The sequence below is a fragment of the Talpa europaea genome (assembly GCF_964194135.1).
Source record: "Talpa europaea genome assembly, chromosome: 12".
Lineage (NCBI taxonomy): Eukaryota > Metazoa > Chordata > Mammalia > Eulipotyphla > Talpidae > Talpa > Talpa europaea.
This window is the reverse complement of record NC_140079.1, coordinates 69693488-69717163: the sequence shown is the minus strand read 5'-3', so window position 1 is coordinate 69717163 and position 23676 is coordinate 69693488. Positions and strand designations below refer to the sequence as shown.

Genomic DNA, 23676 nt, shown 5'->3' with positions numbered 1-23676 from the left:
ACAGAGCTAAGACAACGCGGGTGCGCGCATGCCCACACACACGTCATGCATACTTGAGCTCATCAAAGAACTAAGACAACCTCACAGGTCCCCACAGACATCATAAAAGGATCTGTCCAGTTGTTCCAGCCAAGGGAAGAGTGATGGCTTGAGAACCAGCTCCAGTTCTTTGCATCAGTGGTATATCGCTTTACAGCTTTGCCTCCTGAAAGCTCAGCATGTTCTCAACAAAAGCTCCCATCTTTGCTACCAACACAGTCGGGTTTGGTCTGCTTGTGTTCAAGAGGGTCTTCAAGGCACTCCCCATGGGAAGTCAGAAGAGTGGGCTCCGGTGAACGAAGAGACGTGACATCACCCCCAAACACTCATTTTTGCTGCTCCAGCTGCCCATCCCCATTAGAACAGCTGGGACCAGCCTCAGTACAGGAGGAAAGCCAAGGAACTGGGCTTGAGATTCCATTCAACAGCCACTATCGTCCGGTGAGGGGAGTGAGTGCCCACCACCCCCACCATCTGCTTGGAAGGGAAACAACATGCATCACTGGTTGACTGTTGCCTGATCCCTTGTGGTGGTGGGAAATGAAAGCTTCAAACAAGTCCCAGGCCAATCAGCAGTGGCGGGAAGGTAAGGGAGGGTGTGAAAGAGGAAGGGGTTAACAGTATTAAAAACACATCCTCACTAAGATAACAGAGGTCCCTGTGGGGGTGAGAAGTAAGGCATCCTGTGAACTACAGAGTCAGGGGCCAGAGTCTGGTAGCACCTGAGTAAGTAAGGCAAGCAGAGGACAGGAGACAGCCGGCCAGGGTCACACCAGGAAGGAGGAGGTTTGTTTGAAATCCCCCTGAGGAAACAAAACATCCAGTCACCTCTCTATAGTGCCTGGTAGCGGATAACTCCTCCAACACAGAGCACAGGCCAGAATCCCCACTCCAGCTGCACCCCCTGCCCCATTGGTCCCAGAACAGGCACACTCACCTCGCTGCGGGTAGTGGGCTGGTTATAAATCACCTTCTTACTTGAGGTCCTGCAGACAAGCCAGAAGACAAGGTACTCAGCCCTCACCTGTACCTCTGCCTGCCAGCTTCAGAGGCTGGAACTGAGAGCTTTCCAGAAGTTGGGTGGGGTGGGTGGGGCAGTAGGCCCTGTGAGAAAGGACAGGCCCAGGGCCACAGCAAGCAGGGCCGCAAACCCGCTGTCTTCCCTCCCGGGCTAGCTGCCTCCATCTCCAACCCCTTCCCCTGGGCCCAGCTCAGCTTCCAAGCATGTCCATCATGTCCTCAACCTGGAAGAGCCCACGGCGGTGCTCACTCACCCCTTCTTTGCTTCTGAAAGAGAAAAAACAGGACCATGACCTGAGCAGGCTAGAAGATCACACGGTGCAGGAAGACAGGTCTGGCACACTGCACATGCGGCACAGTACCAGGACCCCCACCCTGCCCAAAGGTGGAGTCAGAGAGCCTGTGAGGGCAAAAACTTACTGTCAAAGTAGCCTCGGCTGTAGGCAAACCACACACCAAAGATCAACAGTCCAAGGAGAATGAGGGTCACCAGGACAGCTGCCACAATGCCCCCCACATTCAACTCCGCTGTGAGACATAGACGAGAGGTCAGGCACCTGGATGCTCAATCCGGGCACTGAGAACAGCACCAAATTCAGGATGGAAATCAGACCTCTACCCGCCTCCCCAGGTGGTCCGAGCCACCCTCGCTCACCAGCTTCCATGCGCACGACCTCTGACTTCATGGGTGACCCTTGCCCATTCTGTGCCAGGCAAAAGTAGTCTCCAGTATCAGCAGCCGTCACAGGATCAAAGATCTGAAAACAAATCAAATTGGCTCTGTTTGAAGAAAACCAAGCTCCTATCTTTGTTGTCTCCTGACCCCAATGCCAAGTTTACCATGAATATACCTTGTTCTTCCTCCCCACCTTCAGGGAACCCATAACCATGCCCCTCCCACCTCTCCCCAATACCCCTTCCATACCAGCTCCCCTGTCTGTTCATTCAGGGTATAGGAAGAGTTGCTGAAAGCGCGGTTGCTCTTGGGCTCTAAAGGTATCTGCACCCCGTCCTTGTACCAGGAGTACTTGGAGGGTGGGGAACCATCAGTCTCTGAGCAGATCAGCACTGCCCGGCTCCCGATGGTGGCCGATGTGGGGACACTGACTGTTGGCTTGGATGGAGGCACTGGGAAGGGAGAGAAGGCGCTGATGACAGGCCAGGGAGGGCTGCCTGGAATATGTATGGACTAGGAGGAAATCCCATTCAGCTCTAGCCTCCCTCCCTTAATGCCCTTAGGTCATTCCAAATAAGGTCATCCTCTCCTTGGAGGCACTGAATCCCACCCACCCACCAGCTCCAAAACATCACAGAGCCTCTAAGGATTTAAAGGCGGTAGATTCCAAGCCCACACAAAGACAAGTGACAGGTACCAAGCACAGTGAGATAGATGTTGACCTCCCCATAGGTGTTGCCACTGGGGTCAGTGACCATACAGGTGTACGTCCCATTGTCTCTCCGGGTCACAGAATTGAAGTAGATGTTAGAATCCAAGAGTTTGACTCGATCCTCAAAGGAAGCTGTCAAGGAGAGAGGAAGCAGGGGCAGAGTGAGTTGGAGAGCTGAGACACTCTGGTGACAGTGACACCTAAGACACAGGGACTGTCCTGTATCCCCCCCAGGAAGGGTGATGGGCAGGCTGGGGCATATGAGCCCCTGGGCACACCCAGGGCCTCCCCCTCCCCGTCCCCAACCCAGACACAACCCATCCTTCCACAACGGGCCACTAGGAAGGAGAGACTTACTCACCGGTAATCTTACTATCGTGGCAGACAAGAGTGGTGCCAGTCCTGTTGGTAAACTTCCACTCTACACGGGGCGAGGTAAAGCCCGAGTAGGAGCAGTACAACGTGACAGCTGCAGACAGGATCAAAGTGTGAGGGAGGAAGGAACAGTAGCAAGTGGAGAAAATGGGGAACTAGTGCCCCACTGTGGTTTTGGTGAGATGTTATCCAGGTTTCTGGGGGTCTGTGCCTCCCTACCCTCCACCCCCATGACCCCTTCCAACTCACATTTATTCTCAGCAACATCCACTTTAGGACTGGAGGTGTGCACGTTACCCCTGCCCAGTGCTGGGGAGCCTGGGAAGAGAAGAGGATACATCAGAGAAATAGGTGCAGAAGGCAGAGCAGCATGCTCACCGGGTATCCAAAGCTGCTCTCCAGCACTTCTCTGTGCTAAGAGCCTAAGGTGAAGGGACTTGAGCTCTACCAGCTCTCCTCACACCTTCTGACCAGTATCGCAAAGAGAATAGCTTCCAATAGGCATTTTGCTATAATTGCAAGCCAATATTCTTTTATCACATCAATGGAAAGGAAATAATTCTTGCAAATGAAATTTATTTCATTTTTAATTTCGCCTTCTCTGCCTCCCAAATAATCTAATTAGAATCCTCTGAATACCAGAGTAGCTTCGCAAATGACATTTCATGGTTGGGAGAAAGCAAGAAAGCTTCTCAACAAGTCACTGCAGCCACTTGTCAAGACGATCCTGGCAGGAAGCCCACAAAGCTGGAGGCAAGGGCGGGAGGGAGGAGCCATGCAGAAGATAATAATAATAATCCCTGACATCTGTAGGGCATTCAGGGCTTCTGAACATGTTCTTGCATCCACTATATCATTTGATCCTTGAAACAAGCATGACAGATCAGCAGGACAAGTGTTATTATCCCAAATTTCCATGAGGAATTGAGCCTATGAGAAGTACACCTACGATCACACAGCTGGTACTAAGTCAAGACCAGGACCTGGCTCAGGTGATCCATCCAAATCAGAGAAGGTATGTGGGGGTGGAGGGAAGAGGCAAGGCTAAATAAATACATGGGGCCACACATCCCTAGAAAAACCCACTGACAGTGGATTCTGCAAACATGACACTTAATATACCTGAACTCAAGGCTCAAGCTCAGAGAATGCCTGACGCTTGTCCTGTCTTCCTCAGGTAAAGGCAAGTACATTTCTCCTTTATTTAATACTCACAAAAGTGAACATGGTCTCGAGACTACCTGTCTCATCTGAAAGATGAAGCATTCTGAACTTTAGGTGTTTTCTAAAGTCCTTTAGGTGTTGTTTGCTGGTTAGCATTAACATTTAGAGAATACTTTTATAACACTGTGAATTAGTCTGGATAAGTAATATCTTCCCCATTTTAAAGAAGAGAAAATTAAGTGTCTAAAAGGTTAAGTGGCCCCAAAGATTTCACAGCAAGGAGATGACAGGCCTCAGATCAGCACATGATTACCCCTAAGCCTCCTCTTTCCTTAGTATACGAGTCTTTATAAATCGGGCTGTCTCCAAAAAGTCATTTGCTACCAGAAGCCAACTATGGAATAAAATGTCATCCAGGGCCTCCCCTGGTGGTGCAGTGGTTGAGCGCTGGGCTGTGAAGCTGCCCGCAGCCTCTGCAGCGCCAGTTTGATCCCAGGCTGCCAGGCGAGGGTTCCACATGGCACGCAGACTTCTCCTGCCCGCCCGCTGCTCCCCTCAGCGGTGTATTTCGTCAGTCTGCCTGTTCTGTTCCTCCCTCTGGCTATGGTGAATTCTCTCACCCTCCTGCGCTTCTGACTGTACCCAGTGCTTGTATGTATAAACAAACAAACAAACAAACAAACAAATAAATAAACAAATAAATAAATAAATAATCAATCTTAAAAAAAATAAAAATAAAATGTCATCCATTTAAAAGTCAGGCCAGGACCTCCCTGGTGCCCTAGAGGTTAAGACTAAGCACTGTCACGGGCCTCCCCGGTGGCGCAGCGGTTGAGCGCTGGGTTGCGAAGCTGCCCGCAGCCTCTGTGGTGCCGGTTCGATGCCCGGCTGCTCCCCGGCCACCGGAGGAGGGTCCCACATGGCGCGCAGACCTCTCCTGCCACCCGCTGCTCCCCTCAGCAGTGTACTTTGCTCCTTCTGCCTGCTCTGCTCCCCGCTCTGGCTCTGGTGAATTCGCTCACCCTCCCGCGCTTCTGACTGTACCCAGTACATGTATAAACAAAACAAACAAACAAACAAATAAAATAAATAAATAAAAACATGCCTCTATTTAAAAAAAAAAAAAAAATACTAAGCACTATCACTGTGATGGCTCCTGCCATCCCCAGCCAGGGAGCTAACCCACAATTGAGTTAACTGACCTCTCCTATCTCTCCACTGCTCCCCTCAGCAGTGTATTTCAGTAAATCCACCTGTACTGCTCCCCACACTGTCTCTGGTGAATCCTTTCACCCACACACCTCTGGCCTACACCCCACTTCTATGCAAAAACCAATACCTTTAAAACCTTTTTAAAAAACCTTTAAAAAATAAGAGTCAGGCCCATTTTGCCTATAAATTATTTCTAACACTATTACCCTGTATCTGTACATTTGGCATTATACTTTAATACATTTAATCAAATGTCATATCAGACACAGACATTAAATTAAGCAACTTTCACTGAACTGAAAACTGAGGACTTTCTTACTCAACTTTCATTAAGAAAGCTAATCAATGAGATGCCTTCATTTTTTGCTTGTTTGCCTTCTTTTTTTTTTTTTTTCCCTGCAGGACACTCTGCCGTTGGCCAGGGAACAAACCGGCCCTGCAGAGGCTGCGGGCAGCCTTGCAGCCCAGCACTCAACCGCTGAGCCACCAGGGGAGGCCCTTTTTGCCTTCTGTTTTTTTAAGATTCTCAAAATTTTACAACTGCGATGCTTGAAGCAGATCTCTCTTCAGGAATGAGGGACTCCCGTTGGCCAGGTTGCTGGGAGACCTGCCAGAAGAAAGCCCTCCCTTAGCCACCAGCAGAGGGGAAACTGCTCCCTCACCCAGGGGTATGAGGCCCAGGGCATCCTACCTCCAGGGGCACCCTCCTCCCAGGGACAGGCACAGCTGTACCCAGTGGGAGGAGGAGCAAGGCAATAAAGCCCCAGCAACTCGGACCCAACAATGAAGCCTACTGGGCCCCACAGCTCCCTATGGAGCAAAATTAGGCCAAGCTGTGACTACTGTGCAACTCACCTTCCCCTCGGCCCACATCTGCTCCCCTCCTCTCCAGGTGTGGATCCCAAGAACACTCCCTAATAAATGTCTTGGTACAGTAATTGATATTTCAGAGTCAGCTTCCTAAGAGCGCAATCTATGACACCACCCAAATAAAGAACAGCTTCTAATTAAAGTAAAAACCAGCTTTTGAAACAGAGAGACACACACACAGCAAAAAAGAAAAAAAAAAATCACAGCATATGAATTTGATGGTTATTTTTGCATCACTTGAGTTTAAAAGTTTAAAGTTCTTTTATTTTTGAATCCTCCCTGGCCATCAGATCTAAACATTCACATGACATCACGTATATTCACAAACCCGGTGGCTATGATGTCATTTTTTGGAGTCAGTAGGTTTGAAGTGCGAGGTTCTTGAGTTCACTCTGGGAAAGTTTTCACCAGAGCTCCCGTTTCAGTGGCACATGGCAAGTTTCCCAGGTGAGTTTCTCCATCTTGTGGCACCTCCTTTCCAGTTTTTCTATTCTTATCCTCCATCAGCTACAGGCCTCTTCCCCTCCCCTTCATCAATCAGGATCACCACTCCCTAGCCGGCTTCTTTTCTCTGGTTTAAAGAACAGGCCATTCCCTCAGGGAATCCCCCTGCTCTCTGATGTGGGACTGCAGAGGTCTGCCTGCCTGTGGCTTCACCCCAAGTTCCGAACACCACTGTGACTGTCGACCCCACTGCAGTCAGGCCTAGGCCTCAGCACCACACCCTTCAAGTCAGCACAGGATGATCAACTATCTAGGCCACTCCTCTCCCCAGCCCTGAACAAGGCCCTGCAACCAGCCTCCCTGCACCCAAATCCCAGCTTAGTTACTTTTACTTACAAGGTCATGCAACACAGGCAAGCCACTAGGCACTCTGAGCCTCAGTTTGTCCGTTTGTAAAATGGGGATAATAACAGTTTCTACATCAAAGCACTGTTGTTACGAGTTAAACAAGCAAATACAAATAAAGTGTTTACAACAGTGACCAACAGGAAGCACCAAATAAGTATTACATTGAATTGTCATCTGCCCATAGGCCTTTTGTACACACTTCTGTTCTGACTTCAAAGTCTTCATCATGGGCCTCCCTGGTGGCGCAAGGGGTTAAGCACCGCACAATGAAGCAATTGCAGCCTCTGCAGCATGAGTTCGATCCACAGCCAGGGAGAAACCCACATGGTACAGCAGACCTCTCCTGACTCCCAGCTGCTCCCCTCAGCAGTGTATTTCAGTCAATCTACTTGTTCTGCTCCCCACTCTGTCTCTGGTGAATCCTCTCACTCCCTGCATATCTGGCCTGTACCCCAGGTCTTGTATGCATAAATAAGTAAATCTTAAAAAAAAAATAAGTTTTCTTCAACAAGACATATAAATAAATATAAATAGTACCTGAAAAGTACATTCTCCCACCCACCAAACTCTTCTCTGTCATTGTAGCTTCCTTGAAAGACCAGTTCCTCTCTAGAACCTTCATGGACAGACCTGAGAACTGAGAGCTTTTCTAAAACACAAGCACCTACACTGGGACATCCAGTTTCCTCACCCACTTTCTTTCCCTATTTTGTATTTCCCTGGCCTCATCACAGACCCCCTTTTGCATGTAACCTTGGACCTGTGTGCAGCCTTGGCATGTACACACACAAATAATGTCCTAGCGATTCACACAACAAATCAGCTGTGGAAAAAAAAAAACATCCTTTCCACTGTGATGCTTAACTTAATGTTCACAACAAGAAAAGCCACTAGTCAAGGATATCAACAGGTATCTGGCCCTCCACTGTGCAACAGAAACCCTCCACTGAATTCTTGCACACCTAGCTTGATCTAGTTGGACAAATTGATTCTCTCCTCTTCCAAACTTCTTTTTTTGTTTGTTTTTGTTGGTGTTGTTTTATTTTATTCTTTCTTCTAAACTTCTTTTTTTTAAAAAGATTTTTTTATTTATTCATACAAGAACTGGGGTACAGGCCAGAGGTGTGGGGGGTGAGAGGATTCACCAGAGACAGAGTAGGGAGCAGAACAGGAGAATGTACTGAAATACACTGCTGAGGGGAGCAGCGGAAGAGACAGGAGAGGTCTGCTCTACCATGTGGGTAGCTCTCTGGATGGCTGGGGATGGAACTCATGCAGCAATGGCTGCAGATAGCTTCTTAGAGCTGAGACCTAACCCCTTGCGCCACCATGGAGGTCCCTTTCTTCCAAACTTAATATTATCTACATGCACGATTTTCAGTCCACCACATCCATTCACCATGAACCTACTGCAATGTATCTGCTTCTTGCCTTGATATAAAAACAGCTCTCACTCAAAATCACAATGAGATTACTATTTCATACCTGTCAGAATGGTGATCTTTACAAAGACAAGAAAGAACAAGGGTTGGAAGGAGTGTGTAGACATGGAAATTCGGGTACAGTATTGGTAGGAATGTAAACTGGTACAGCCTCTATGTAAAACAGTATGGCGGCTCCTCAAAAAGTTGAAACTAGGGCCTCCCTAGCAGCCTAGGAGTGCTACCACAGCTATGGCCTGGCCTCAGTTTGATCCCAGGCCAGGGAGCTAACCCACAGACCTCTCCTGCCTCACTCACTGGTCGCCTCAGCAGTGTATTAAGCAGATCTTCCTGTTCTACTCCCCACTCTGTCTTTGATGAATCCTCTCACTCCCCACACCTCTGGCTACACACCAATTCTTTAACAAATAAATAAATAAATAAATAGATAGATCTTTAAAAAAATTTTTTAAAAGGGGCCTCCCTGGTGGTGCAAGGGGTTAAGATGCAGCACTATGACGCTATCTGTGGCCACTGCAGCACAAGTTCAATCCCTGGCCAGGGAGCTACCCACATGGCACAGCAGACCTCTCCTATCTCATCCGCTGCTCCCCTCAGCAGTGTATTTCAGTCAGTCTGCCTATTCTGTTCCCCGCTCTGTCTCTGGTGAATCCTCTCACCCCCCACACCTCTGGCCTGTACCCCAGTACTGTATGCATAAATAAATAAATCTTTAAAAAAAAAAAAAAGGAAGTAAGGATGTCCAGTATTTTGCTTTTTCAGTTACCTACTGTGGTCTTTGTAAGACATGTGACCCCACTGGTCACCCCCCTACCTCCTCAGCAGATAATCCCACTGTCTACTTCAGGGTTCTGTCTTAGTCCCCTGTTTGAACAGTGCTTCCTCTGTCCATCCCAGCATTTTTTGGCCTTTTTTTCTTCTCCACATTCTCTCCAGGAAATTTCAAACAGCCCCAAATTCACCCACATCCATGCACAGCCAGCTCTAGCACCACCTCTCACCTGATCTGCACACTTATCACATCTACACCTGGACCTCACACCCTTCCTGGCATCTCACAGTGCTTGGTGACATCTTCATCCTCACTCTTCTTTCCTGCCCCTCTCCAGGTTGGTAGCATCCCCACTTTCTTGGCACTTAAGCCATCACTGCTTCTTTCACTCTAATCAAACACCTAGCATGAGGGGCCTCCCTGATGGCACAAGGGGTTAAGTCTCAGCATTATGAAACTATACTCAACCACTGCAGCACAAGTTCAATCCCCGGGCAGGGAGCTACCCACATGGCACAGCAGACCTCACCTGTCTCACCCACTGCTCCCTTCAGCAGTGTACTTCAGTAGATCTGCCTATTCTGTTCCCCACTCTGTCTTTGGTGAATCTCCTTACCCCCCCCCCGCACCTCTGGCCTGTACCCTAGTTCTTGTATGCATTGAAAACACTACCTCAGGGAGCAGCTGGTGAGACAGGAGAGGTCTGCGATGCCATGAGGGGAGTTCCCTGACTGGCTGGGAATTGAACCTGTCCTACAAAGGCTGCAGACAGTTTCACAGCTCTGCGTTCAACTCACTGCGCCACCAGGGAGGCCCAAAACATAAATCATAAAAAAAAAACACCTAACATGATAAATCAGTTCCCAATCCTTCAAATTAGGTCCCTCCTGTACATACCCATTGCCATTTTGTAAAACCATCATCACCCAAAGAACTGCAATTGGTCTGTCTGCCTTATTTAATCATGACCCATTCAAACCTATCCTCCCTGCCACTGCAGGAGTACGAGTTACATTTATTGAGCACTTACTGTAAGGTAGGCACTGCCTGCTATAAACACATCACATAAACAATCATTTAATCTCTACAACTTTGGGAGAGTGGGTGTTATTATCACCTCTATTTTCTACATGGGGAAACTGAGGCCCACAGCAGTTATGGAGGTGTGGGTTCAAGTTGAGGCAGTCCAATTCCAGAGGTGATGCAACATGATAATATAGAGCCTTCCTAAACATACAAATCTGACATCTGCTTCAAGCCTTCATTGATTCCATCACCTTTAAGATAAAATTTAAATTCTTCAGCAAGTGAAAAAGTTCCTGTACTACTGACCTTGTTTTAAGCTTATCATATTCATCGCCTTCTATAGGTGCTGTAATTTACCCTCTGGGCATACAAAACTACTTATAATTCCCAGCAAAGGCAGCTGTTTTCATAATCGCTGCCCTTGCTCACAATTCCTTTTTTTTTTTAAGATTTATTTATGCAAACAATAGCTGGGATACAGGCCAGAGGTGTTGGGAGTGGTGAGAGGATTCACCAGAGACAGAGTGGGGAGCACAACAATCATCTAAAGAAATAAACTGCTGAGGGGAGCAGCAGGAGAGAAAGGAGAGGTCTGCTGTGCCATGTGGATTAGCTTCCTGGCCTGGGATCCAACTCCTCCCTGGCCTGGGATAGCTTCATAGTGCTGTAATTTAACTCACTGCACCACCAGGGAGGCCTAGTGGAGCAACCTTTCCCCTCTTTTTCCATCAGGTCAGAAGCTATTTGTCTGTGGTCTGTTCTGAGAAATGACCTGCCCCACCCCTAGTCCTCAACTAACCCAGCTTAAGTCCTTTCTCAGACAAAAGAACCCCTGCAAAACACTATCAACGCACTTTCCCATTACGATGACATCATCTGTGTACGTGCATTCCTCTACTAGACAGTAAACCTCCTGGGAGCAGGGAATGCCTGCTGTTATTATGAGCACTCAGCACTTAGCAAAATGCCTGGTACAGATTGACAACAGAGCCTTAAATTAGGTCACAGCTGACCATTCTCTGTAACATCTATTTGTTAAGGTTTATCTACAAAGATAAGCCCATTTGGGCCTCCCCTGGTGGCGCAGAGGTTTAGCACTTGGCTGCGAGGCTGCCCACAGCCTCTGCAGCTCCGGGCGAGGGTCCCACCCACACACACACACACACACACACACACAAAGATAAGCCCATTTTTCAAAGTGGCAGATGGAGTACACGCAAAGGAAAAAGAACAGGCGCCAAAGACTACCCTAGATTTTAATAAGAGCAAAGGGTTTGTATTTTTTTTTAATTCTTCAGCTTCATAACTTAAAAATAAAGGCCTTTTACATTTGCTTCATTGTTTTAACACAGAATTAAAATTCTCCACACACGGGCAATTTCCACCTGTCCTTTTGCTAAAAGGACTGGTTTCTGCACCTGGGTTGCAATGTCTTGTGTGTCTGCACACACAATGGCAGAGACTGGTTTCATGCATCTATGGGAAGTGTGCATAGACAAATAAGGGAGAAGCACAAGGATAGATAAATTAAGCAGAAGCATAAGGAAGTCTTCTAATGCAGCAAAAGTTGGAGAATGCTGTATTTCCATGTAAATCATCCCATTGTCTTCATGACCACAAGAGCAACCAAAAAGCTTCTTGTAACACAAGTCACTGGGGAGGAAGCCCAAGGCCAGAACATTGCTCTTTTTGCAGAGGTGATCTCCAAAATGGATTGTAGTTGTTATGGGCTAAATTGTGTTCCCTCAAAATCTGTATGCTGAGCTCCCAAACCCCAGTCTCTCAGAATGTGACTGTATCTGGTGACAGAATCTTTATTTTTATTTATTTTTAAAATATTTATTTATTCGTGCATACAAGAACTGGGGTGTAGGCCAGAAGTGCTGGGGGTGAGAGGATTCACCAGAGACAGAGTCGGGAGCAGAACAGGCAGATTGACTGAAATACACTGCTAAGGGGAGCAGCAGGCAAGACAGGAGAGGTCTACTGTGCCATGTGGGTCAGTTCCCTGGCCAGGGATCGAACTCATGCTACAGTGGCTGCGGATAGCTTCATAGTGCTGACACTTAATCCCCTGCACCACCAGGGAGGCCCTGGTGACACAATCTTTGAAGATATTAAGTTAAATTGACCTAGAGCTGCCAGGCCACGCCCTGGCCACCCAAGACCTTGAACTGGAAAAAGGGGGTTGAAAAGTGGATGAATGAAGACAAATGATCATTGAATTATCAGGAGTGTTTGGGGTCTTTATTTAGAAGTTTAGGATGTTTTTGTGACCAGAAATATGCTATGGGAACTTAACTCTTATTTATATTAATTAGCCTATGGTCAAATTGGATTTGTTATAGGTTGTTTCATTCAAAGTTGCAGCTTTGGGCCTCCCTGGTGGTGCAGGGGTTAAAGTCTCAGTGCTATCCCAACCATGGTCAGGGAGCTAACCCACATATGGCACAGCAGACCTCTCCTGCCTTGCCCACTGCTCCCTTCAGCAGTGTATTTCAGTAGATCCACCTGTTCTGCTCCCCACTCTGTCTCTGGTGAATCCTCTTACCCTCACCCACCCCACACCTCTAGCCTACACCCCAGCTCTTGTATGCATTAAAACACACACACACAGTTGCAGCTTCCAGGAATCTATCTTCTGGAAGTGAGGGCTAGACTATAGTTTTAGCCACACAGTGGCATTTGTTATGGCAGCCTTGGCTGACTAATACAACAGCCTAAGAGAGGCATCAGCAGGGGGCATCTGGGTGAATCCCCAGTAACGGAACATAACCAAGAAAACTGCTGTATAAAATAGTGGCAGTTAACATATATGTGCCAGGCACTCTTCTCAGTCCTTTAAAGATTTAATTCATCTAGTCCTTGTTGTAATGCTGAGATAAATATTTTTGGTCCCATCTTACAAGAGTTAAGTGGAGCACAGAAATTGAGCAATTTGCTCAAGGTCACAGAGCTAGTAAGTAGCAGAGCTAGGATTGTAACCCAGGTAATCCAGCTCCAGGTCATGATACATCAGGCAACTATGTAAAATGTACATATTGCCTTTCCAAAGGTCAAGGTTGACCAATTTATACTGGCATAGGACTATGCCCAAATATAAAAATAACCTGAGTATAAGCATGAAAACAAAAACCTCTTAGACTCCAAACACTTGACCATATGTATAATCTGAAATGAGATGAGGTAACTTTTTCTTTCCGTGTTCTACATTACCATAATTTGCAAGTATGTATAAACATTTTAATTTAGAGAAAAGTGAGGAAGGAGAATAAAATAGGAGGAGGAGGAGGATGGGGAAAATCAGACAGATCACAAAAGCAAAGAAAAATAAAAGAAAGCCAGAAAGGAGAGGCAAAAAGAAAGGGGGGGGGGGGAAATGGATGATTTAAAAAATACTAACAGGAAATTTCCAAATAGTGTCATACCAGGAAGCAAAGAATGATTAAATAAATGTCAAAAGTGAGAGATAGCATCTCAAATTACTAGAGCAAAGATATCTTTTTAATAATGGTGTTGAAACAACTAGGTAACTATTTTGAATAAGATAAAATTAGAACCATACCTCATTCCACACATAAGAATGAATTTCAAGGCCTCCCCTGATGGTGCAGCGGTTGAGCGCTGGGCTGCGAAGCTGTCCGCAGCGTAGCGCCAGTAGCGCCAGTTCGATCCCCGCTGCCGGCGCGAGGGTCCCACATGGCACACAGACCTCTCCTGCCACGCCCACTGCTCCCCTCAGCAGTGTATTTCTTCGTCAGCCAATCTGTTCTGTTCCCCGTTCTGGCTCTGGTGAATTCTTTTACCCTCCCCGCGCTTCTGACTGTACCCAGTGCTTGCATAAATAAATAAATAAATAAATAATTCTTAAAAAAAAAAAAAAAAGAATGAATTCCAAATGGATTAGAGATCCAAATGAAAAATGAGAAACCATAAAGGTACTAAAAAATACATGGGTGAATTCATCTGAACCTCCATGAATAGGCGTTAGCTCAGTTAACTCTGACACAAAACCCAGAGACAACAAAATGGTGATTAATTTGACAACATAAAAACAACCAGTTTTGGGATCTCCTTGATGGCCTAGGGGTTAAGTCTCAGAGCTGATCCACATGGTGCAGCAGACCTCTCCTGTCTCGCCTGCTGCTCCCCTCAGCAGTGTATTTCAGTCAGTCTACCTGTTCTGTTCCCCACTCTGTCTCTGGTGAATCCTATCACCCCCTCCCACCTCTGGCCTGCACCCCAGTTCTTGTATGCATGAATAAATAAAATAAACATTTAAAAAGATTATATTTAAGGTGTCTTTTACTTAAAATAGAATTACATTTATTCAGTGGAAAAGACTGGAATGAAATGCCAGCAGTAGTGTTTTTCTCTAGACAATAGGATTAAATATGATTCTCTTTTTTTTTAAGATTTATTTATTTATACAAGAACTGGGGTACAGGCCAGATGCGCGGGAGGGTGAGAGGATTCACCAGAGACAGAGCAGGGAACAGAACAGGCAGACTGATGAAATACACTGCTGAGGGGAGCAGTGGGCAAGACAGGAGAGAGACAGGAGAGGTCTGCCTCGCCATGTGGGCAACTCTGCCGCCGGCCCAGCACTGCAGAGGCTGTGGAAAGCTTCACAGCGCTGCGCTCAACTGCCTGCGCCCCCAGGGAGGCCCATGACTTATTTTCTTAATGTTCTTCTGGGTTTTCCTATTTTCCTACATTGAGCATGTATCACTTAATAAAAGAAAATTATCTTTTAAAAAAGTAACTCTCTTCTCTATGCTCCCAAAACATTTTGTACTTTGATGACATTTTGTACTTTGATGCTCTATGTTTTACTTAGTTGCTATTTATCTAGTTCCTGGGAACAGAGAAACCAGGATTAGTTCTTATCCTCCTCAGCACAGTTTTGCCAGGAGAAGCAGTTGAGATGTGGGCCTCCCTGGTGGTACAGGAGTTAAAGTTTCAGGGCTATCAAGCTGTCACTAGCTGCTGCAGCATGAGTTCTATTGGCATGAGTTCTATCACAGCCAGGGAGCTAACCCTCATGGCACAGCAGACCTCTCCTATCTCATGCGCTGCTCCCCTCAGCAGTGTATTTCAGTACATCTGTCTGTTCTGCTCCCTACTCTGTCTCTGATGAATTCTCTCACCTCCCACACTTCTGGCTTACACCCCAGTTCTTGTATGCATAAAATAATAAATCTTTTTTAAAAAAGAAGCAATTGAGATGAGAAGGTGATCAGAGGGTGGAGACCTCCAGACACAAAACAGAACCCACCACCAACCACTCCTTCTATCAGATCAAACCCACAACAGCTTCTTCTTTCTACTGCTTTTCTAAAGAAAATTTTGTGGCCTCCCCCGTGGCGCAGCCGTTGAGCGCTGGGTTGCGAAGCTGCCCGCGGCCTCTGCAGCGCTGGTTCGATTCCCGGCTGCTCCCCGGCAACCGGAGGAGGGGAGCGCAGACCACATGGCGCGCAGACCTCTCCTGCTGCAGCCTGCTGCTCCCCTCAGCAGTGTACTTTGGTCCTTCTGCCTGCTTTGCTCCCCGCTCTGGCTCTGTTGAATTTGCTCGCCCTCCTGCGCTTCTGACTGTACCCAGTGCTTGTATAAATAAATAAATAAATCTTAAAAAAAAAAAGGAAAGAAAACTTTGTTTTCCCTATGCATCCTGTTAATTATTGGAATTTTCCAAAAGCTGCTTTCATGCCATTAGTTTGTTTGAATTCTTTTTTTTTTTTTTAAGGAAGGAAAAGGAGGGAAGCTCTCTGGGTTTCTCTACATATTCACCCAACTTCCTTTCTAGGCATATGAGTCTGACAGGAACTTCCAGCTTTAAGGGAGGATGAGAGCAAGCCTCCAAAAGCCACCAGCAACCATGACAGCTTGCTGGGTTTACCTAATGTAAGCTAAGTGTTACCAGTACCTCTGGCCCCCTCAAAGCTGGTATTATTTTTTACCTCTAAATCTCCAGCACAGAGCTCAGTACATAATAAACACCAACGTCAACTGGGTTAACAAATAAATTTGACATTGCAATACAATGAGAACCTGAACCTAGGACTTGCATCCGGATTGCCCTTCCCTCCACCACTCTCTGCAGACTGACTCACTCCTGGAGGTTAAGGAGGGCCAGATAAGGAATGCGTGGGCAAGGGTTTTGTGAACCCAGCAGGCGGGGCTAGGTCTAATCAGCCACCCTTGGCTGCACTTCCAGAGACGTAGGTCACCTGGCACAGCCTTGAGCCGAAAGTGGTAATGGCAGCGAGAGAGAGAGTGCTCACTCTGAGCTGCCTCCTGCCCGCAGCAGAATTTCCAGTTCTACCTGCTAGGCTCCTCCCTCCCCCACCCCCACCCCCCTATCCCGCCCTTCTCCCCCAGACCAGGGCTCACTCCAGGAGCTGGCATCAAACTTCCTGCCAGCCAGCTGCTTCCTCCTGTCCCACCCCCATGTTTCGAAACAAACTACAACAGGCGGACTTGGGACAGAAACTCTGCTTATCAGGGAGTCACAGGCAGATGAACTCTGAGTTTTCAATGCCTGGAAACCACCCCCCCCTGCGTCCACTCACTCTGCTTCCCACACTCCCTTCACAAGGGCAAAGCCTCTCCCACAATTACATTTGAGTGGCCATCAGACCCTTTCTGAAAAGGAAGCTGTCGTTAGAAAGCCCCACATTCTCTCCTCAGTGCTAGCAGGTGTAAAACCCAAGCTCTATTAAGATTTATTTATGCATACAAGAACTGGGGTACAGGCCAGAGTTGAGGGGGTGAGAGGATTTCACCAGAGACAGAGTGGAAAGCAGAACAGAAGGATGTACTGAAATACACTGCTGAGGGGAGCAGTGGGTGAGACAGAAGAGGTCTGCTGCGCTATGTGGGTAGCTCCCTGACAGGCCGGGGATGCTGCAGAGACTGTGGATAGCTTCACAGTGCTGTGCTTAACCCCCTGCGCCACTAGGGAGGCCCTGTGGATTAACCTATTTTAAATGAATAAACTATTTGTTAAATGGCAGCAGCTCTACACCAAACTGAAAGGAGGCTGGAGATCAAGACGAGTCCCCATTACAAAGAAACTGAAGAGAAACATCAAATGTTAAGAGTTCTGAATGGAGAGAAAAACTAAGGTGCTGGAATTCCACTAGCACTCTCTTCCTAGTTTCAGCAGACGTCAGTCACTGGTCTCTAGTTTCGAGGGAACAATTCCTTCCTGGGAGTAAATTCCAGGGGGAGGGGTGGGGAGGGGATGCAGGAGAGGGAAGTAAGCAGGATTCACAGGCTACAGTTTTGAGTAAGTCTAACCCTGAACAGCAAAGTGAGAAGAGCTTGAACAGGTTACACCAGGACCTGGAGGCTCCCAGATTCAGTGTCCTCCTTCCTGGATCACCATGATGAAGTCAGGATGCTTGAGTTGGGGGTAGGGAGCTCAGGTTCCTCTTTCTTCCTGTGGTTACACCAATGTCATCTTATTCACTCACCACCTGCCAAGCAGACCTGCCCCTCCTCACCTGGCAGAGAGCTGGAAAATTTGCTAACTGTAGGTAGGCTCTCTCCAGATGGGGAGGAAAAAACTGGCATTCTCTGTCACCAGTTTAGCTTTTGCCAAACACAGTTCTCCCAGGGTTTAGTCTCCCATCCTTGTCCCAGTAGGCTCAGAGCTTCTTCCACTAGGTTCCCCAGGCTGGGGCTGGGTCTTTGCTTGATCTGTCAATTCTATCTTGCCCTTTCTTCTTCCTCCCTGATGGCAACATCCACAATAAGCACCACTTGGGCATCTTGTATATATGCTTCTGACATTCCAGAGGCAGGGGACAGACTAGATGCCCAAAAAGGACACCCTACTTTTTCACTCTTGCCATTTGGGATCTAGCAGAGTCTCTCCTGGCTTCCTTTGACCTACTCAACTATGGACAGCATTTTTTCATCCTAACAAAACCCAAAGGGGTAATAGCTGCCCAATAATAATCCCTTTGTGTCTATGTAATGTAGCTATTATCCAGGTTGATGCTCAGGACAAGGTTAGGACAAGTATTATTACTCCTGTTTTACAGATGAAAAGACTGAACTACAAGCCTAAGACACAATAAAGCAGAGTCAAGCTGGAACCAGGTGGGGTGGCCAGGCTCCTATTGTCATCCTCATTTCATAATCAAATCGCTTCCCCCACCCCAAGTCTAGGCCAATTTAAATGTAACAAGGTCAGCTTCTCCACCCCCTGCACATGATACTTCCCAAGATGCACGGTCCTGTTGAGCTAATATAGCAGCATTTCAGGCTCCTCCCAAGCTCCTAAGCTGCTTAGGTCCCTGACATCCATTGCCATTCCCATGCTCAGCAAGGCACAATCACAGTTTTTTCAGTGCAAGTAGGAAGTCTCGTGCAATTTTCACAAATAATATCAAAAACTAGGGAGAGAGAAAAGGAAGGGGAGACAGGCACAGCTTCCAGAAAGCTTCTAAGTCTGATAAACATGGTCACAAAACCAGTCACTGACATAGAAAAAGACCCTTCTAGGGTTAGGGGATGAGAGGGAGAGGGGAGGAATGTACTAGACCATAGAACAGTATTTCATTTGCAAAGTCTTTAGTACTGACCACCAAACAGAACCCCAAAAAAAAATGAGCATTAGCAGTAGCTCTAAGATTCAGTCAGAAGTGAATAGATGAGAGTGGGGAAATAATGGAAGTTGGAGAAGAAAAGAGACACCACATAAGAGTAGAATGAAAGGAAGAGGTAGGTGAGAGAAGAAAGATTCTAGTGGGAAAGAAAGACTGAAAAAGGTAATAAGATAGCAGATTCTGGAACAGTAGCCCTAACTGATGTTTGCCATCATGGAGACTGGGATTCTGCACCCAGGAATGGAAGGAGAAGGGAGTCAGGAGACTCCACCCTCAGGTTCTTTTGTCAATCTGGAAAAGTCATTTCCCCTCTTTGGACCTGTTTCCTTATCTGTACAGTACAATGAGAACTGGAGTTGCCTTTGGTCTAGCCCACCCCAAGGGTTTATGTTTTTGTGATGAGAGAAAATGAAAGGTCAAGGCACCTGTGTAAGGCAGGGGAATCTATTTCCACCCTTCAAAATCAAGCAAAATGAATTGCTTTATGATCACCGATAACTAGTTTTCATCACGCATTTCTTTTAAACTTCCTAAAACATGAGCTTCGAATTGAAAACAGATTCCTACAGAACACTCACTGACTGTTTTCCACACAAGGACACACACAGACACTCAGGAATCAGACAGACACACTTGTAGGTGCTGACACAGGTTGACTATATCCATAGAAAGAGGCAAGTCCCGGCAAGTGAGCCTCATTGTTCCACCGGAAAGGGAGTTTACAAAGGAAATAAAAACTCTAGGCGGCCAGGGGGAGGGCAGAGTTAGGGCTCTGAGCAAGATCCAGCCAACCAACAGATAGGTGCTCCCTGAGGAATGGCTGCTCAGTCAACAACATTTGTTATGGACTCTTGGGGTAGTTCTTCTGGAGAGGAACTTTGAATGATATGCTCTAAGGCACTTCAGATTTCCTCTTCCAACTTTGCACCGACCTTCCCCAGAGCAACCACCACCCAAAGATCCAGGAGGGCTAAAAAGTCCGCTTCAGCAACAGCCAGGAAAAGAGACTTCCGTCCACCCACCTCCACTAGGTTTTCTCTGAAGACCCTTCGGGAACAGGGCGGTCAAGGGCCAAGGGAAGCGGGGGTGGGGGGTGAGAGGATCCCGGCTTCTCTGGGGTTGCTGGGTGAGCGAGCGGCAAGGTGGCCCTCCCCAGGTGCGTGTGGCGGGGGATCGCTGGCTGGAGGCATGTGGGCGCTGCGCCCATGGCCCTCCCCGTTATTTGAGGGGAGCTGCGGAGAGGGCACTGGCTCCGGGTGGGTGTACCAAGTGCGATCACAGCTCACCGGTGTGGGGGAGGAGAGCCACCCTCTGCCCAGGGAGAAGGGGAGTCTGTCGAGAGGACCGGGGCCAGTTCAAAAGACGCGGAGAAGAAAACCGGCGGGTTTCGGAACTCCTCCCTCCTGCGGCAAAGGGCGTGGGGAGCGCCCTCTTCTACCTTACGACCGAGCCACCGACTCCTTCCGAGCTCGGGTAACTTACACAGGATCACCAACGTGAAGAGCAGCCACTGCGTCCTCCCTGGCCTCGTCTCAGACCCCATAGCGATCAGCACCACGAAGAACAGCGCCGCGGAGCCCCGGACACCGCGCTTCGCCCACAGCAGCGCCCGCTCTGCGCTCGGCCGCCAGGTGGGGCCCTGAAGTCCCGCCCCCTCGCCCCATAGGCCGGCGCCCCGCCCCTGCGCAACCCGATTGGCGGAGGGGCACGCCGCTCCGCCGAGTGACTCACCGCCGCCAGGTGCGACGCGACTCGCTATCCCGGGGGCTTGGGCCGTCCAAGCCCAGCCGCGTCTGATTGGCTGAGGGGACTGTCGGTCAGGAGGTGACCGCGCACCTCCCGCAGGTGAGGACGGCGGGTTGGGCGGCGTTCCGGCGGTGAGGACTCCGCCTGGCCGAGTTCCGAATTGGGCTCCATGGAGAACCACGGAAGAGCGCACGCTTTGTTGTTGGCGTGTAAACTGTTGGGGACCTCAGAAACTTGGTCCACCTTTGATAAGTGAAAAACACACAATATGCGGGGGGTGAGGGGAGGGCCAGGAGAAACGAGGCATGATACCTTTATAGAGCCCCAAATTGTGTTCCTCTGTCAGCTCCTTAGCATTCCGGGGCTTGGGGTTGGGTTGCCCAGCGAGGAGAGAGGGAAGAGAAAGGGAGAAGAGAGCGTTCACCTCATAGTGGGAGTTTCGGGCCTCCCCGGTGGCGCAGCGGGTTGAGCGCAGCGCTGTGAAGCTGTCCGCAGCCTCTGCAGCACCGGTTTGATTCCCGGCCCGCCGGCCAGAGAGATTCCCACTCGGCATGGCAGACCTCTCCTGTCTCGCCCGCTGATCCGCTCAGCAGTGTGTTTCAGTCCGTCTATCTGTACTGCTCCCCACTCTGTCACTGGTGAATCCCCTCACCCTCCCGTGCCTCTGGCCTGTACCCCAGTGCTTGCATAAATAAATAAATCCTGAAGGAAAAAAAAAAAAAAAGGTGGAGGGAATTTCATTATCTCACATTATCTCAAGAACTGTAAACATGTGTAGACCAAACACACCCAGATCATAGAAACTGTGACGACTGATACTCTATAAATATTACTGAGTGACTGAGTGTTCTTTACACACTTTTGAACTGCCAGCAGATCAAACTCTCAGAATTTTCTTTTTAAGATGTATTTATGCATACAAGAACTGGGGTGCAGGCCAGAGGCCTGTGGGGTTGGGGGGTAGAGAGAGGATTCACCAGAAACAGTGGGAAGCAAGACTGGGGATCTACTGAAATACACTGCTGAAGGGAGCAGCCAGCGAGACAGGAGAGGTCTGCTGCGCCATGTGGGTCATCTTCCTCTCAGGGGGATTGAACTCCTGCTGCAGTGGCCGCTGATAGCTTCATAGTGCTGAGACTTAACCTCTTGCATAACCCAGGGAGATCTCCTCCCTTTCAGAATTATCAATACTTATCTTCTCACTGTAATAGCTGGGTGCTGACTAAGCCCCTTTTCTTTAGACTGTCTCTATACTCAACCTGTCTGTCAATATTTATGTCGTTACATTATTTTTTATTGAAGTAACATTGGTTTATAACATTGTTTTTTGTTACATCAATGTTTAACCGAAACTCATCCTCCACAGCTTTACTATTTCTAGAGTCTGTTTTCTAGTGATTTAATTTTAACTGACTTAAGGTTGCTTGTAGGGAAAACTTCCTGAACATTAACTTATTACAAGTAAAAATTCCACTTTTTTCCCAAAAACAGAGGTATTCTTCGACTTTTTGCTTTCACCTTTGTTCTTATTCCTTTGTCTACATCTCTTGGGTCAAAGGTCCACTTCTGGGGCCTCCCCGGTGGCGCAGCGGTTGAGCGCTGGGTTGCGAAACAGCGCGCGGCCTCTGCGGCGCCGGTTCGATCCCCGGCTGCTCCCCGGCCACCGGAGGAGGGTCCCACATGGCGCGCAGACCTCTCCTGCCGCCCGCTGCTCCCCTCAGCAGTGTACTTCGGTCCTTCTGCCTGCTCTGCTCCCCGCTCTGGCTCTGGTGAATTCTCTCACCCTCCCTCCCGCACTTCTGACTGTACCCAGTGCATGTATAAACAAAACAAACAAACCAGCAAACAAATAAATAAAGCATGCCTCTATTAAAAAATAAATAAATAAATAAATAAAAAAGGTCCACTTCTGGGGGGTGTGGGGGGTGAGAGGATTCACCAGAGACAGAGCAGGGAACAGAACAGGCAGACTGACTGAAATACACTGCTGAGGGGAGCAGTGGGGCAGTCAGGAGGGGTTTGCTGCGACATGTGGGTCACCTCCCTGGCAAGGGATCGAACACCTGCTGCAGTGGCTGCCAATGGCTTCATAGTGCTGCGTCTTAACCCCTTGCACCACCAGGGAGGTCCACCTGGTTTCACCCAACTTAAAGCAGTTATAAAGCACCTGGTGGGAGCTGTAGGGGAATACAAATAAATATAAACCACAGTCCCTGGCTTCACATGGCTTACAGCCTACTTCCAGGACTAATACAGGAAACGAGACAATATATATCCAATGAGAAACTTCATATTACTATAGTATTACTACACTATATTGCCCACGTACAAAGCTCTGTTCTTTACCCTCAAAGGAATTTAAAGCCTTAAAGAGAAAGAAGTATATGCCAAGTTATGTACCAGAATAAAGAGGAACAGAGGGAACCAAGCACTGTGGGCTGTGATTGCAAGGAGAAGCTTTAAGATGAGGGACTTTGAGGAAGATTTTAAGGAGGCCCTCCCTGGTGGCTCAAGGGGTTAAGACACAACCTATGATGCTGTCCACAGCCTCTGCAATACTGAGTTCGATCTCTGGTCAGAGAGCTAACCCACATGGCAGGTGTAACAGACCTTTCCTGACTCACCTGCTGCTCCCCTCAGCAGTGTATTTCAGTCAGTCTGCCTGTTCTGTTCCCCACTCCATCTCTGGTGAATCCTCTCACCCCCAAGTCCTCTGGCCTGTACCCCAGTTCTTGTATGCATAAATTAAAAAAAAATTTTTAACTCTATAGAGAACTGGAAGGATTTCCCATTGGAAAATACTATCAAGTGTGGTTTCTGAGGTCTCTCAACTTTTGGATTCATACTCTCTTTAGTCTCTGACCACAAGTTTTGTATTTTCTCCTTTTTTTAAGATTTATTTATTTATGCATACAAGAACTGGGGTACAGGCCAGAGGTGTGGGGAGTGAAAGGATTCACCAGACACAGAGTGGGGAACAGAACAGGCAGACTGACTGAAATACACTGCTAAGGGGAGCAGCGAGGGAGTCAGAAGAGTCTGCAGCACCATGTGAGTAGCTCCCTGGCTGGGATCGAACTCATGCTGCAGTGGCTGCGGATAGCTTCATAGGTTGCATCTTAACCCCTTGAGCCACCAGGGTGGCCGTTATA

At 48.0% G+C, this 23676-nt stretch overlaps 1 protein-coding gene across 1 annotated transcript; it reads right to left on the bottom strand.

The window, feature by feature from the left end:
* Window positions 1-806: 806 nt before the first annotated feature.
* F11R (F11 receptor) lies at window positions 807-20695 on the bottom strand (the record flags this gene model as incomplete). The annotated part of the gene is made up of 11 exons (XM_084250091.1): window positions 807-842; window positions 977-1025; window positions 1314-1326; window positions 1480-1587; window positions 1715-1817; window positions 1985-2187; window positions 2433-2579; window positions 2809-2916; window positions 3042-3140; window positions 20261-20459; window positions 20615-20695. The coding sequence occupies 11 exons, from the start codon at window positions 20693-20695 to the stop codon at window positions 807-809; spliced, it is 1146 nt and encodes a 381-aa protein (XP_084106217.1).
* Window positions 20696-23676: the final 2981 nt, after the last annotated feature.